The 17,225-nt window shown below is 41.1% G+C and overlaps 1 protein-coding gene across 6 annotated transcripts in view; it reads left to right on the forward strand.

Annotated features, from left to right (window-relative positions):
• Positions 1–14,540, forward strand: part of LOC113261708 (solute carrier family 22 member 4) — a 50,715-nt gene extending 36,175 nt beyond the window's left edge. The window contains exons 8-13 of one of the 6 annotated variants that reach the window (XR_008957611.1): positions 328–510; positions 3,138–3,273; positions 7,228–7,423; positions 11,583–11,791; positions 13,262–13,416; positions 14,061–14,540. Coding sequence is in view for 4 of the 6 variants with exons in the window: in XM_057307418.1 (XP_057163401.1) it covers positions 328–510; positions 3,138–3,273; positions 7,228–7,423; positions 11,583–11,791; positions 13,262–13,313 (776 nt within the window). In the remaining 2 variants the exon portion in view is untranslated. Of the gene's footprint in view, positions 1–327; positions 511–3,137; positions 3,274–5,438 lie in introns of all 6 variants that reach the window. The other 5 variants (XR_008957612.1, XM_057307418.1, XM_057307419.1 and 2 more) reach the window with 5 other exon arrangements.
• Positions 14,541–17,225: the final 2,685 nt, after the last annotated feature.

A 17,225-nucleotide genomic window follows, 5' to 3' on the forward strand; every position in this document is an offset into this window, starting at 1 on the left:
TGGGGAATATCTTTTTTTTTTTTTTTTTTTTTTTTGGAGAGCGAGAGGGGAGGGGGAGTGGCAGAGGGAAAGGGAGGGAGAGACTCTTAAGCAGGCTCTGCACTGAGTGTGTAGACCCTGGCGCAGGGGTTGATCTCACGATCCTGAGATCATGACCTGAGCTGAGGTCAAGAGTCAGAAGCTTAATTGACTGAGTCACCCAGGTGCTCTAGGAGTACCTTTATATTATAAAAACACTGCTGTACAAGTAAAAAGGACAATGAAAGCCACTGAGTTAACAGTCTTACTTCTAAAAGCACCTCTATTTACCCTGGGTCTCTTTTCCAGATTACAACTTCTTGTCCATTGGTCTGGTGATGTTAGGAAAGTTCGGGATCACCTCTGCTTTCTCCATGCTGTATGTCTTCACTGCAGAGCTTTACCCCACCCTGGTCAGGAACATGGCTGTGGGGGTCACATCCATGGCCTCCAGAGTGGGCAGCATCATTGCTCCCTACTTTGTTTACCTCGGTGAGATGCATCTTGTCAATTTGTTCTTTTTTTTAAAATATAAAGGAATAGATTTCTCATTGTGAAAAATACAAACAGCCCAGAAAGTACTGGAAAAAGTACAAGTTCACCTCTTCTCTCTCGGCTCCCCAGACTGCAGCCCTAGAAGTAGCTAATATTAACACTTTGGTGAGTAGCCCTTCAGACATTTTGTTTTGCAAAATATAGATATACACAATAAGATTAAACACGTAAACAAAATTATAGATATCGTTGCACAACTTTTTTAACTCAATATTTTATCAGAATATCTTTCCTTATTAGTATACATAGATTTACCTTCTTTTTAATTAGTATATATTCTTCCAATGTGTGTATAATACATAATTTATTTAACTAGGGTCAATGGATGGACATTTAGGCCACTTCCAGGTTTTTATTATTACACATAACACTGCAATGAACATTCCTCTATCCCCCTAAGCCCCTTTGTTCATTTAATTACATACACTTGAATTCATGGATTGTTGGAAAATTTTAAAATTTTCATAGATATTGCCAAACTGGCCTCTAAATATTGTAGTAATTTACAATCCAGCTGTCACTATATGAGAGTGCCTCTTTCTCCATATCCTCACTAACTGGGGATGATCCAATTTTTTAATCATTGGTAATCTGTTATCTGAAAAATGGATATCATTATTGCTTGCATTTCTAATTCTTTAATTATAAATAAGGTTGAGCATTTTTTAAAGATTTATTTATTTATTTGAGAGACAGAGAGAGCGCAGGAGCGCATACTCACGTGAGTTGGGGGGAAGGGCAGAGGGAGAGAATCTTCAAGTGGAAGCCCCACTGAGGGCAGAGTCTGATGCGGGGCTCAATCTCAAAACCCATGAGATCACGACCTGAACCAAAATCAAGAGTCAGACACTTAACTGACCAAGCCACCCAGGTGCCCCTGATTTGTGAGAGCTCTTTGTAATTAAAAGAAACTAGCCCTTTGCATATATGTTGTAAATATTCTTCCTAGTTCGTCATTTACTTTTAATTTTATGATATTTTAAGACATTTTGGTTTCTATATAGTCAGATTTCTCAATCCGGAATAACACAAGGGGGCTTCAGTGGGTTGCTCAATGGATGTAGGATCTCACATTCCAGGCTTAAAACCCCATTAAGGACTCTGACGGTGAGAGATGCTGAGACATCTCCTCATTCTTCCTAGTCATCCATTGGTTACCTACTGGTTCAAACACACACACACACAAATACTATATCGGAATCCTCAGGAAAGGATTAAAGGACTTAACACTCTAATCTTTGCACAGAAAGTGAAATATTTTCTTTTTTAAAATTAATTAATTATTTAAATTAACATGCAATGTATTGTTTCAGGGGTACAGGTCTGTGATTCATCAGTCTTACACAATACACAGCACTCACCACAATGCATACCCTGCCCAATGTCCATCATCAGCCACCCCACCCCTCCCCCCCACCCCCAGCAACCCTCAGTTTGTTTCCTGACATTAAGAGTCTCTTATGGTTTGTCTCCCTCTCTGGTTTCTTCTTGTTTCATTTTTAACTCTCTTCCCCTATGATCCTCTGCCTTGTTTCTCAAATTCCACGCATCAGTGAGATCATGTGATGATTGTCGAGAAAGTGAAATATTTTCTTATCTTAAACATACTCTGCATGGCTGACCTGAACAAGCCCTAAGAAAGCACATTATAATATAGAATGGTGTCATTTTCCCTTTGTTCCTTCCTATATTTTCAAGCCACACTCACTTGGTCAAAGGGAGGACCATTGGTACGGAAGAAAGGTAGAAGTCTGAGGCAGAGCTTTCTATTCCCCAACAGCTACTCCTGTTAGTGACACAGATGCCTCAGAGAAGCTTCCAGATTAATGTTTTCTGTCAAATAAAATTCTTGGATGTGTTGTCCCTCTGTAATCTCTGTTTGCAGCAAGGAAGCAAGATGAGGATCTATTATTCTCCTGTCCAAGTAACGCCAGATAGGGAAGAGGTGGAATGGTTCTTACAAAACCAAGACACATAAATATTACAAAAAGAAACGAAATCCAGGCATAGTGCATTCACTATGCCTGACATTTAGTGATTAAATTGGATTGAACATATTACTTAGGTTGTGTGTTTTGTTTTTTTTTTTTTAAGAGTCTCATGGCTCTTTGGACCTAGCTGTCCACTGCAGCCTACTTACTAGTTTAGGCAAAAGAAAAGGTCACACCAGTTATCATGGCCAGTACCTGTCTCTGCGATATCCTTTTTCTCCTTGATGTCCTCTCATCCCCCATCTCCAATGACTTCCACCTTGAGAGGGAAAACTTGGTAGGCAAAGACTTCCATCAAAGGAACATCTGTCACACATGGTAAATAATGACTTAGAGAATGCCGACCAGGATGAAAGAGCTTATGATAATGCAAAATCATGTAGGGAAATGACTATGGAAATCACAGAGGCAATGGCTTCTGCCAAAAAGAAACTGATCTTTTGCATACCTTTTTCTTTCTGACAATGTTCAGGTTTTAAACTGCTCTCAAATAGTGTTTGCCACCATTACAAAATAATTCCCAGGAGTATCTGGGGAATCCCTGTATCTAATTGATGTTCTTGTGCCTTCCAGGTGCTTACAACAGAGTTCTGCCCTACATCGTCATGGGCAGCCTGACTGTTTTCATTGGAATAATCACCCTTTTCTTCCCTGAAAGTTTTGGAATGACTCTACCAGAGACCTTAGAGCAGATGCAGAAAGTGAAAGGGTAAGTGGAACTTTAAAAACTGGTAGCAAAATTCCTCAGAAAGAGTAAACGTGCAAGAATAGCCAGGAAATTTCTGGAAGAGCAGAATAGTAAGTAGAGAGTAGCTCTATCAGATAATAAAGTGTATTACTAAGCAAAGGTAATTAAAACCATATGATTGATAATGGTGTAGGAATAGAAATCACTGGAGTAGAATAGAGTTCAGAATTAAATCCAAGGAACTATGAGAACTCAGTCTATGCTGAAAAGTAGCAATTCAAAATCAGTGAGGAAAAGTAGATTATTCAGCAAGGGTGTTAGAGAATTCAGCTAGCCACATTGGATAAATGAAAAACTTGCATCCTACTTCAGAATAAATACAGCAAGATAAATCGCAGAGTGATTAAAAATGGAGGCCTAAAAATGTAAAATCATAAATGTACCAGAAGAAAACATACATGCTTTTATAACCTCAGAGAAGGCTTTTCCGAGCATGGTATGAAAAGCGAAGAGACGTAAAGGAAGATTGCTACGTCTGATTATGCAACTTTAGAAATTGTTGGCACAGCAAGAAAGGAAACCATAAATAAAAACAAAGGTCACAAGCCAGGGGGGAAATTTTCAGGGGGGAAACATTGCAACACACAATATACCTATAGAGCTAATACAGCTAATATACACGAAACTCTCGGCAGTCAGTGGGAAAAAGACAGACAACTCAGTAGGAAAATTGGCAAAGGTCATCAACAAGCGGTTGACATAAAATGACATTTCAGTGGCAGGTATATACACAAGAAACAATACTTGTCCACATTAATAAAGAAAAATGAAATAAAACAATTTAATATCTTTTTTTTTTTTTTTTTTTTTTGCCTATGAGATTGTATGAGAGTTTTTCTTCCTGATACCCACTGCTTCTGACACCAGCCAGGTGTCCCACAATTTCATTCAATTCCAGCACTAACCATCAGAGTTTGCATCAGAATCCATAGGTTTACGCTTAGTCCCACAAGACTGCCCTTCCTTCAGATGCCCGTGGTAAATATCAGGTCCCCAGGTTATCCACACTTCTATCCAACTTGATTTCAAGGTCTGGTGTTTCCACAACCTCCCCTCCCCCCACTCAAGTTCTGCAATTTGGCGGAATGACTCACAGAACTCGGATAACAGTTTCCTTACCATTTCAGATTTATTATAAAGGATGCCTATGAACAGCCAGATGAAGAGATACAAAGGGTGAGGTCCAGAAGGGTCCAGAGTGCAGGAGTTTCTGTCCCCTGTGCAGTTGGGGAATCCCACCATCCTCACACACGGATGTGATCACCAATTCAGAAGCTCTCTGAACCTCAGTGTTCAGGGGGTTTTATGGAGGTGTTATCACGTAGGCATGATCAATAACTAATCCAACCTCTAGCCCCTCACCCCTCCTTGGAGGTTGGAAGATGGGGCTGAAAGTTCCAGGCTTCTAATCAAGTCCTGGTCTTTCTGGCGACCAGCCTCCATGCCAGAGTTATCAAGGGGCCCCCCAAGAGTTGCCTCATTAGAACAAAAGACAAGATGCTCCTATGACCCCTATCGCTCAGGAAATAACAAAGGATTTAGGAGCTCTGAGTCAGGAACGGGGACAAAAATCAAATATCTTTCTACGGTATCACAGAGTGGCAATGAAAGATGAGTGGATTTGTAGGAGAAGTTGAGATTCTCGAGTGAAACAGCCTGGCTTCAAATCCCAGATCTAGTGTATGAATTTGGGAAAATTGCTTAAACTAAAGGATTCACTAAACCTCAGGATTCACATTTGTTATATGGGAATAGTTCATATGGCTTTCATGAGGTTCTGTAAGAGAACGCATCTTTAGTGCCTGGCCACGAAGAACACAAGCCTATATATGAGTGGATCATTCTGATCCCTTACAAACATGTGCAGCGAAGTCTGCACCAAAAGTTGTTTTCTTCTAATGACGTGACTATTTCAGTATCAACTGTAGCTTGCTGAGGACTTCATGTTTACCACGCCATGCTTTCCTCAGGGAAACTGTAGATTTAGAGAATACAAGCTCTGGACCCCTGAGCTATTACTAGAGTTCTGTTCATTGACTGGATAAATGTTTTTCTGTATCGGTCTGGCATTTTGAGGAAGAGAGTCTTGAATATTTAATTTTCTTTAGCATCTATTTTATTTTCAGATTCAGGTTTAGAAAAAAACCAAGCGATTCAGTGGAGAAGGAAGAAAATCCCAAAGTCCTAATAACTTCATTTTGATAAAATGTCCACCCCATTTCGTGACCTGAAGACCAGATGCATCAGACTCTATGAGAAAACCAAAGCCTTTCCTGAGGAACTGGACCAAGCCTGAAAATGAACACTTAGATGACTCTGCTATTGGGAAATGCTTGTCATTGAGCACATCCTGGGCCACTCTTCCAGATAATCTCCTGATTTTAAAACAAACCATTTCTAGAGTGTCCGCCTTGCGAATGAATTCGATGAAATGGGTTCATAAGATTTTTTGAAAATGTGTTGGTCAAGGACTGGTAAATCCATACAAAGATTAACACTCATTCCCAAACATACAAATACTATTTAAATAAAAAGACCGTCATCGTATTAACACAACTATCAGGTGACAACAGTATGTGTGTGTGTATGTGTATCAGTGAACCAGCACAATCAAAATTATAGCCGTGTTTGAGGTGAACTCATATACTGCTGTAGCTAAATGATTAGATGCAGTATTCTATCCAGAAAATTTTATACCATCCTTTGAGGGAAATTGATGGCAAATATTAATAGTTTACAAGTGAAATGCTGCAGGAGATCAAGTAGCCGGGGTCATATGACCTGTTGGCCTTTAAGAAGGGAACCCAGACAGTTCCCTGCTACAGTTTCAGTGGCTCTAACTCACGGCCTTCTGATGGGTCCACATTCGTTGTGATCTTTTTGAGCACGTGTTTAAACTTTCTGTTTCTTTAGAGCGGCTGAAGAGGTATTTTGCTGGTAAACAGAGAATCAGGAGAACCACAGACCAGTTAGGGCAGTAAAGACGGTGTGTATGCCCCACAGTCAAGAACTACCGACCCCCAGGAAGAAGGCCATGTAAGCCAACAATCTGGAGAGACTTTTCAAACAGTTCTTTCCATTAATAGATTCCTTCCTAAGCGTGGTCTGCAGCTGCAAGTCTCTTCAACCAGGGGTGCACCTGGTTCCAGTTCCACGAGTGAGCTGGGGGGAAAAAATCAAGGCCACTACTGGGGTCACATATTATCAGCTCAGGAGAGAAAGACCAGGTCTCTGTCTCAGCATGTTTTGGGTGTGCTGAGATGACAACAGAGCTGGAGGTTACTCCTGGAGACCTGGGCAGCAGGCTTTCATTGAAAGTGGCCTCTCTGACCGCAGCACACTTGTAAGCTCTGGACCCTTTCCTATGCCCAGCGCCATGCTGTGTGCGTAAAAACAGGTAGCCACTGGTTTTCAATATGATGCTTGATGGCATCAGCCCCAAAAAACAATTATCCCCAAATGTAAATTTTCACTATTTTTTAGAGGAAACTTGGATGTAACATTTTTTATAAATAGTTCTTTTTATTTCAAGTTCCTTATCTTGCACTTTTCTGATTAACCGCCAGTTTCTTCTTTTTTTTTTTATTTTAAAGATTTTTTTTTTAATTTATTTATTCGACAGAGATAGAGACAGCCAGCAAGAGAGGGAACACAAGCAGGGGAAGTGGGAGAGGAAGAAGCAGGCTCATAGCGGAAGAGCCTGATGTGGGGCTCGATCCCATAATGCCGGGATCACGCCCTGAGCCGAAGGCAGACGCTTAACCGCTGTGCCACCCAGGTGCCCCAACTGCCAGTTTTTTCTATTGCCATATTTCTAACACGTATTTTATATCCTCCTGACACACTGATCCTACCTTTTGATTGTTACTTTAAAATTCATCAGGGTATCCTAGAATAATTTATCTTTTGTCATAGGAGATGCAGGTGCATAGCTTCACCCATCCAGCGCTTTTCTCCCCTGTGGAGGCCGCCCGTCTGGATCACTTTCCCACCCACCTTGCTGAGCACTGGGCAGCCTGTCCCACAGACAGCAGGTCATGTTGCTCCCAAGAAGCTCTCCTTGAACTTCCTTCCCACCGGCAGTGGCTGTTCCCTCCTCTGTGCTCTTCAGGTACTTGTTAACCCTCACTGAGTTGGTCTCTTGTTGCCCCCCACCCCCCAGCTGCTGGGAGGCTAGGGACCTTACCTTGTTTCTCTCTTTATCCTTTATAGATCCGTTTAGCATATGCTTTCTTGCATTTGACAAGCATTGATACATATTTTATCTATCAAATAATGTTTGTTTGATACATAGACATTAAAAATTTTAAATGCCTATATACAAAATGCTCTTAAAGCTTTTTCTAAATATAAAAAGTAAGGATGTGACAATTGCCTTTTACTCCTGTTTGTACAGGTGCTTTATATTTTAAAATAGTAAGAGATGGCTTTTTAAAATCTATTTCTATAAGGGCAACAAGGACACAGATGATTATCTCTTTGGTAGTTGGAAGACCAAGTAGATCAACACATGCCAAAACAGCATTTGGTTAAATTCGCGATACATTCCTGATTTTTATTTTTATTTTTTTATTTTTTTTTAAGATTTTATTTATTTATTCGACAGAGATAGAGACAGCCAGCGAGAGAGGGAACACAAGCAGGGGGAGTGGGAGAGGAAGAAGCAGGCTCCCAGCAGAGGAGCCCGATGTGGGGCTCGATCCCATAACGCCGGGATCACGCCCTGAGCCGAAGGCAGGCGCTTAACCGCTGTGCCACCCAGGCGCCCCACATTCCTGATTTTTAAAAACTGCTTTTAAAGTTAGGGCTCCAAGGCAACATCCTGCACTCGCTAATGAATAGCAGTCTCAGACTGGCAGCCAATCTCCCGCTGCATGTTCTAGAAACTAATGTCTTGCCTGGATTCTGTTAGCTTCTGAACCCGTCCCTCCTTAATTCTGCTCCTGCCCTCCTGGAGTCTATCCTCAGCACAGCAGCCCGAATTACCTAAATGAGACCATGTCACTTTAACAGTCAAAACCTTCCAATAACTTCCCATCTCAGGTGCGCTTCCCCTCCACTTTTATGGTCTCACAACACATGCTTTTATTTATATGAGTTACATCCCACTTCAGTCAGGTTTTTGAAAAGTTAAAGTCTTCACAATAGTCTATACATCGGATGATCACATGTCCTAGTTTTCCCAGGACAGTCACAGTTTCAATCTGTGGGCCTAGGGTGATTATTAATAACCCCACACACAACCTTTCACTCTAAAAATGTCCCAATTTGGATGACAAGTTATATATGCTCACCAATTATAGGGTCCTGCTCTGTGTGTCCCCAAATGTCCTTGCTCAAATGTCACCTGCTTGATAAATACTTACCTGACCACCCAATTTTAAATTGTATCTTGTTCTCTCTATCCTACTCACCTGTCCCTGGTTCATTTTTCTCCATGGTTTTTCTTACCCTCTAACATCCTAATTTACCTCTTCATTTTTTTTTTAAATGTCCTTCTTCCTCATGGAGCTTACGTTCCATCCTCAGCAGTTAGAAGTGTGCTTGGCACATAGTCGATGCTTGATAAATATTTGTTTAAAAATGAGTAAATATATTATTATAATCATTATTATAGTTAAATTGGCAAAGTAATTATTAATTTTCAAACAAGAAAACATTGGCCAATAAACATACCAAAAAAGTGTTCTGGGTCACCTGGGTGGCTCAAATGGTTAAGTGTCCAACTCTTCTTTTTTTAAAAAGTTTTAGAGAGAGAGAGTGCACGCAAGTGGGGGGAGGGACAGAAGGAGCAGGGAGCCTGATGTGGGCTCCATCTTAGGACCCATGAGACCATGACTTGAGCTGAAAACAAGACTCTAAAGCTTAACTGATTCGGCCACCCTGGTGCCCCGAGTGTCCGATTCTTGGTCTCAGCTCAGGTCTTGATCTCAGGGTCATAAGTTCAAGCCCCATGTTGGGCTCCAAGCAAGGCATGGAGCCTACTTTAAAAAGAAAAATGTTCTGCTTCACAAGCAATTGAAAAGAATACTAATTGGTATGACAATGTGATGCCATTTTCGAATTAGCAAAGATTACAGAATGACGGTATTCAGTAATAATGAGAGTATGATGAGATACGTTTTCATATTCTTCTGATGGGAGTGTAAATTGGATTATTTTTTCTGGAAAAGAAATTGGCAAAGTATTTCCAGAGCCCTAAAATGCTTCGATTTTTCCCCCTTTTCTTTCTTTCTTTCTTTCTTTCTTTCTTTCTTTCTTTCTTTCTTTCTTTCTTTCTTTTTTTAGAGAGAGACAGCATGCACGTACAAGCAGGGGTGGGGGTGGGGTAGGGAGGAGGGGTAGAGAGAGAAGGAGAGAGAGAGTCTTAAGCAGGCTCCATGCCCAGCACAGAGCCTGATGCAGGGCTCAGTCTCACAACTCTGAGAACATGACCTGAGCTGAAATCAAGAGGCAGACGCTTAACCGAGTCAGCCAGGCACTCCAGAAATAGTCGGATTTAAAAATGGGCAAAAAATTTGAATAAAAAGTTCTCCAAAGAAGATACACAATGGCCAGCAAGTGTATGAAATGATGCTTGACATCACTAATCATTAGAGAACGTCAAACCAAAACCATGAGACACCACCTCACACCCATTAGGATGGCTGCTATAAAAAGAGCAGAAAACAAGCATGGACAAGGATGTGGAGAAACTGGAATACTTATGCACTGTTGGTGGGTGTGTGAAATGGTGCAGTCACTACGGAAAACAATATGGAGGTTCCTCAAAAAAATTAAAAATAGAATTACAATATGATTCAGCAGTCCTGGGTATATATCCAAAATAGTTCAAAGCAGTATCTCAAAGAGCTATTTGCACACTGATGTTCATCACAGGATTATTCACAATAGCTAAGAGCTGGAAGCAACCCAAAGTTCATCAACAGGTGAACGGATAAACAACATGTGGTGTACATCTACAATGCAACATTATGTAGTCTTAAAAAAAAAAAAGGAAATCCTGTTGCATGCTCTAACATGAATGAGCCTCGAGGACACTATGCTAAGTGAAATAAGCCAGTCACGAAAGGACAAGTACTGTATGATTCCACTCACATGAAGCACTTAAAATTAGTGTGGTTAGTGGGTCTCAGTTTTGCAAGATGAAGAAGTTCTAGAGATCTGTGCATAACAATGTGAATACTACTGAATACTACGTCATACTACTGAACTGTGCACTTACAAGAGGTTAAGATGGCAAAAGTTAATGTTATGTGTGTTTTTTTATCCCAACAAAAAAAGGCTGTGTGGGAGTAGTTAAATAAATAAATAATGGTGTGCTCTTCTGAAAGAATATTATTCAGCCTTTAAAAACGGTATTTAAGAATTTTTGTTAAAGTTTTATTTTTTTAAGTAATCTCTACACCCAATATGGGGCTCGAACTCATGACCCCGAGATCAAGAGTCACATGCTATCCCAACTGAGCCAGCCAGGTGCTCCTAAGAATTATTTTTTAATAATATGATAAAATACTTAGGATATAATGCAAGCATTAAAAAACCATATGTAATAGTATTAACTAAATAATGAATGCATGCATGAATAAACTATGTCTAAAACACATGAAAAAACAACTGGAAGGAAAGATCTCAAGGTATTAACAGTAGGTATGTTTGGATGGGGGACTTCTGTTTTGGGTTCTTTTTTGTAGTTTTCCGTACTTCACAAATGTTTCACAAAATATATTACTTCTATAATCATAAAGAAGTTAAAAAATAAAAACTTTTATTAAGTGTCAACTAAGTGTGAGGTCTCGGGAGGCAAAGATGAAGAACATGAAGAATGCTTGCAGCGGGCTCAGCGTAGCCAGATGATAAATTCCTGTCTGTGGCCTCGGCAGCTAGCCCAGTGCCCCGACCTGGGGCTGAGCTCCGTGGAGCTGAAACCCCGGTCAAAGTCATTTTCTCCCATCCAGACCTGCACATGTTTAGATCTCTCTCTGAGCAGCAGTCACGTCTCCCCTGATGTGTTTTACCAAGCCACACTCACTCTTGTGAAGAGAATTACCTTATCGCTGAAGTTATATTTAACAGATTATAAAAAACGGATTATAAAATGGATTATAAATAATTGTGAGGATTTGAGCTATCGATGCCTCTATGTTGGCACAGAAAAGTCTTAAACCTGAGTTTGAGAACCTTAAGAACTCCTTTATCAGACACTGCAAATTTGACCCTCCTTGTCACTCTGATTCTAACTTGCCTCTGTGCTCTCTGTCCCTGCAAAGCCCACCACCTCACCCTCCCACTGCTGCCTTCCCCACTGCTGTGTTCCACTGTGGACAAACACCTGTGGTCCTTCAAGTAAATCCCTGGGTGCTTTTTCCACATCCCTCCTGACAGAGACCTGGCTGCCCCCTGAGCACCCCGCTTCCCCCCTGGTCCTGTCTCAGCCGGAGGCTATTTACTTCCCCCTTCCTGTGAACTTCAGAGCCAGGTAAGTTCTTAGCATTTTCCCAGTTGCCCACTGCCAGTTCCAAACCACAACTCCTTCACCTTCACATATATGAAATACTTCCTTCAAGGATTATGCTGTACCCTTCCGGGTGCTGTTTCCAACAATCTTCCCAGTTGCTTATCCACATTCTACGAGCTTTCTGGAACCCAGCCTCAGGTATTGATGACTTTTGTGCTCAGGAGCATGAGTAATCACACACCTCAGTCTCAGTGTACTTAACCTTTACCTGTACTTCAGTTCCTCCCTGCCCACGACACACCCTGGACCCTGTCTACCACATTCCAGTACCTTTTGGGTTCCTCACAACACTTTAGCTCTGACCTTGACACGGTTGGTTCCTTTTCCTTCTACTTTGTACTTCGTGATCCCCTCAATTCACACCCACTACCCTGGTCCTTTTGTTTATTCATCTTGCAAAATCTAAACCCCAAATAAGTCAAACTATTTTCCTCTTCACTCCCAATCCAAGCTGCTGAATTAAGATATAGGAGAGGAGAGGTCTTTTATAGGCTGGAGGAACATGTGGGTTGAGAAAGGGACAAGCAGGTTGAGGGTCTAGCTGTGATTGGAAATGTCAGTGTGTAGAGATCCCAGTTCACATGATTGTGTGATTTTCTCCAGTGTCCCGGGTAGGAGTAAGATGCACGCATGGTTGGATTTGGGGGTGGCAGTACAGGGGGACAGAATGTCAGGACAGTGGAGGAACTGAGATTGACTAAAGCAAAGGACCATCGTATTTAGGTTGAAGAGGAAACAACAACTTCTGTTGTCCTAGTACGCTGTGCCTATCTGCCTTTTTTTTTTTCCTTTATTTGGGTTGTATGAGAACCTGGCACAGTGTTAAGACCCAGAGTGTTCAAAGGAAGAGACTGTCGATCACCCCAACGTGGCAGAATCCGCGACATCTCTCCTGGACTATTCACCAAAGACGTGACTTTGTTGATACGAGACCTGAGGAGACTGAAGGCAGTCACTCGGGAGGGGTCAAGGGCTAGATTTTATTTTTTAGCATCATGAGATGTAGCATTAATAATTAAGAGTGTAGGCTCAGAGGCAGACAGACCAGAGTTCTACTTTGGACCTACCACATACTAACTATAGCAACTGGGAAAAGTAACTTCTCTTCAGTTTCTTTGTCTGTAAAATGAGGACAATAAGAATAGCTATCTCATAGAGATGTTGTGAGGACTAAATGATGCCATGGGCTATTGTCAGTATTATTGTTGTAATGATACAATAGCAGAGAGGATGGATGCTTGACCAGGACTAATTTCTACCCTAACCTGGCATCTAGTTCAGAAGATTAAGATCATCAGTAACTTAGATTATCCAAATCCAATCCAGCCAAAGCCTCCCGATATCTTCCTTTGGAATCTTACTCTAATATGACACATATCCCATCGTATCTCATAAGGAGACCTATATGTTCCTGTTTATCTTTTCTCTTAGGGATCTCGTCCAGACCTGTGGTTTTAAATACCACCCAGACCTGTGGCTTTAAATACCATCCATATGCAAATAACTCTCTAATTTATATCTCATTCTGACCGCTCTTATGAACTTCCTACTTACATATCCAACTATCTCCGAACTCATGCTGAAATGTAAGTTTACAATATTAATATACTTAAATGTAAGTTCATTTTCATAGTTAAAATAAAACTCTTGCACAGGCAACAAAAGAAAAAATAGATAAATTGGACTACACCAAAACTTAAAACTCTTGTGCATAAAAGGACATAATCAACAGAGTGAAAAGGCAACCACGGAATGGGAGAAAATATTTGGAAGTCATATATCTGATGAGCAGTAAATATCCAGAATATAGAAAGAACTCCTACAACTCAACAACAACAGAAACAAACAGCACAATATAAAAATGGGCAAAGGACTTCATAGACATTTCTCCAAAGAGAAGACGCAAATGGTAATAAGTACACAACATAATGCCCAATGGCACTAATCTTCAAGTAAATACAAATCATAACCACAATAAGATATCATACCCATTAGGATGGCTAGGATTTTAGAAAAAAATAAGTGTTGGTGAGGATGTGTAAAAACTGGAAATCTTGTGTGCCGTTGGTGGGAATGTAAAATGCTGCAGTCCCTATCGAAAACAGCATGGGCGGTTCCTCAAACAATTAAAATCACATTGCCATAGGGTCCACGCAATCCTGCTTCTTGGTATATACGTAATGGAACTGAAAGCAGGGACTCAAAGAGATATTTATGTACTTATGTTCAGGTAGCAACATAATTCATGGTAGCCGAAAGATGGATGCGACCCACGTGTCTATTGACAGATGAATGAAAGAACAAACTGCGGTATATACCTCCAGTGGAATATTCTTCATCCTTTCAAAGAAAGAAAATTCTGACGCATGCTCCGGCACAGATGAACCTTGAGGACTCTATGCTTAATGAAACAAGCTGGTCACAAAAGGACAAACACTGTATGATTCCAGTTACACGAGGTATCTAGAGTGGTCCAATAAAGTAGAAGGATGGTTGCTAGGGGCTGGGGGGAGAGGTGGAGGGAGTTACTGTTTAATGGGGACAGAGATTCAGTTTTGCAACATCAAAGGAGTTCTGGAGATGGATGGTGGTGATGGTTGTACAATGATATAATGTACTTAATGACACTCACCTGTACTCTTAAAAATGGTTAGGATGATAAATTTTAGGTCGTGTGTATTTTACCACAATAAAAAAGTTTAAATTAAAAGGAAGTAGAATTCTTAATTTTCTATGCCCCCACCCCACCCAATTTCCTCGTTCTAAAAACTGGCACCAAATTGCTTAGGCCAAAAACCCAGGATTCGTTCTTCATTTCCTCCCCTCCTGCCTATATCCAATAATAAGTCATATCAGCTTTTGCTTCCGAAATATATTCTGAATTCATCCACTCATCTCTTCTGCAGATACTGCTGTGCTTCAAGCTGTCATATGCTCTGGTCCGTGATGCTGTAATAGCTTCTTAACCAGTTGACTTGTTTTCATTCCCTTCCTCTCCACTCAATTCTCTTAGCAGCCAGAGCACCCTGTTTAGGGTAGAAATCACACCTTAACATTTCTGTACTTAAAAATACTCTGATAGTTTCTCACCAACCCTGGAATAAAATTCAAACTCCTCGCCACTGTTTAAAGGGCGCTCGAAGATCTGGTGTCCATACACACTGGCCTCCTGCCAACATCTCTGACCTTATGTCCCGTTACTATTCACTTTGATCACTGTGTTCCAGTCACGCTGGTCTTCCCTGTTGTTCCAACACCCCAAGCACATGCCCTTTCCTTGCAGACTTTGCATTTGCTGCTCCTCTGCTTGGGACACTCTCTTCTCACATCTTCACATGATAGGTTCCTTCTGATCCCTTGCGTCTCTGCTTAGCTATTGCCTTCTCAGAAAAGTACTCATTTACCATCCGATGGAAGGTAGCCACCCACTGATTGTCACGCTTTATACCATCATCCTCTTTTATCTCTCTTTGGCACTTACTATTATAGAAATGCGTATTTTTTTGTCACAAGTTTATCATTAGCTTCACCATCCTCCAACTAAAGTGTGAGCTCCGTGAGAACGGATATATTGTTTGTTTCTTCACTTCCCAGAATGCTGTTGGGCACATAACTTCCTAGTCAAATATTTGCTGACTAAAGGAAGAAGTAAATAACATTAATGACCCAATTTTCCTTCTATGTCACACACACACACGCCTTTTGGGAAGGGATATCTGGGTAACTCATTCAGTTAAGCTTCCTCTTGATTTCGGCTCAGGTCATCATTTCAGGGTTGTGAGATCAAGCCCTAGGTTGGCTCTGTGCTGGGTGTGGAGGCTGCTTAAGATTCTCTGACTCCCTCTGCTGCTCCCCCCAGTTGTGGGCTCACATGAGCTCTCTCTCTCTCTCTCAAAAAAAAAAAAACAAAAACACCTTTTGTATAAACTGCTATTTCTAACATTTAGACATCCCCAGTGTCTTTTCTATCTATTCTAGAACGCGGTAACCAGTCTTTAAAATGTAAGCAGCATATCTGACACTCCATTTTATGTAGGTATACCCTGAAGGAACAAGTTTATGTTCCTACTCTGGCCCAAAGTTTATGTTCCTACTCTACACTTTATAACAAAGTGTAGTTATCTATATGGAATTTTAAAATTGTCCTGTAATTCTTAAAACCCAACAGTAGGCTTTCATATTGGAAATTACACTCATTCAAAGTAAAAGTCTGGACGTTGAAGTCTTCAAAAAATTGTTCAGGGTATTTCACCACATACTTTCTCTAGTCTAAAGAATGTTTCAAGGTCCATTTTTTTCATGGTTAGTTATCTATCTGTCTAAGCCAAAGTAGACTGGGCTTAAAAGGCAGGACCATATGGGGCGCCTGGGTGGCACAGCGGTTAAAGCGTCTGCCTTCAGCTCAGGGCGTGATCCCAGCGTTCTGCGATCGAGTCCCACATCAGGCTCCTCCGCCATGAGCCTGCTTCTTCCTCTCCCACTCCCCCTGCTTGTGTTCCCTCTCTCGCTGGCTGTCTCTATCTCTGTCAAATAAATAAATAAAATCTTTAAAAAAAAAAAAAAAGGCAGGACCATATAGCAGCACAAATGTGATTTCTCTGGCCCTTCTACCCATGCAACCCCAATCTCCTTCAAAGTCAAACTTCTAACCACAGCTGGGCTCATGAATATAGACCATTCTGTCATTCCCACTGTGCGGCATTCCCACTGACAGCTGAAGTCCTGCTATGCCAAGTTCAACTGCAGCTGCTCTTGTGGCCCAACATGCTGACATGCATGGGTAATGACATGCCACTTGGGATGTTGTCTGATGAGGTGGATAGACTGCTGTTCTTCCACTCTTGGGTCACACTCTGATGTTCTGAGACCAAGGCAAATGGAGTATCACAGAGATCTTGGCAAAAATAGCTTTTTCAGATTTTACTCAAAGTGCTCTTTCCCTAAAATCTGTACATAATCTGTAGAATCCACAGCAAGACCTGGGCAGACCCTCTGAATCATCCTTTACTCTGATGCTGAAGCCAGGACCTCCTCCTCTCTTTTCCCAAAGGAGGAGTTCTTTCTTTGGAGGCTTCCTCTTCTCCAGGCAAGAAAGTGCTGACTGCTTCAGCCCACATAACGATAAACATGTCCAAATCTATGGCGAACACATAGTTCCTAAGGTGCTTCTTTAGAGTTAATAATCAAAGTAAAAATAATAACTATAGCTAATATTTCTTTCACACTTAACACGTGATAGGCACAGAGCTAACCACTACCTTCTGGGAAACTGAGGTTTGGAAAGTTTAAGAACTTGCCCAAGCTTACAAGCCAGGACTTGAAGGAGTCGGCAATTGAATGTTGACAGCTATGCTCAGACGCTATGCTCTTAATCAATACACTGTATTGTCTCTTA

This window comes from Ursus arctos, unplaced genomic scaffold (genome assembly GCF_023065955.2).
Source record: "Ursus arctos isolate Adak ecotype North America unplaced genomic scaffold, UrsArc2.0 scaffold_5, whole genome shotgun sequence".
NCBI classification, from domain to species: domain Eukaryota; kingdom Metazoa; phylum Chordata; class Mammalia; order Carnivora; family Ursidae; genus Ursus; species Ursus arctos.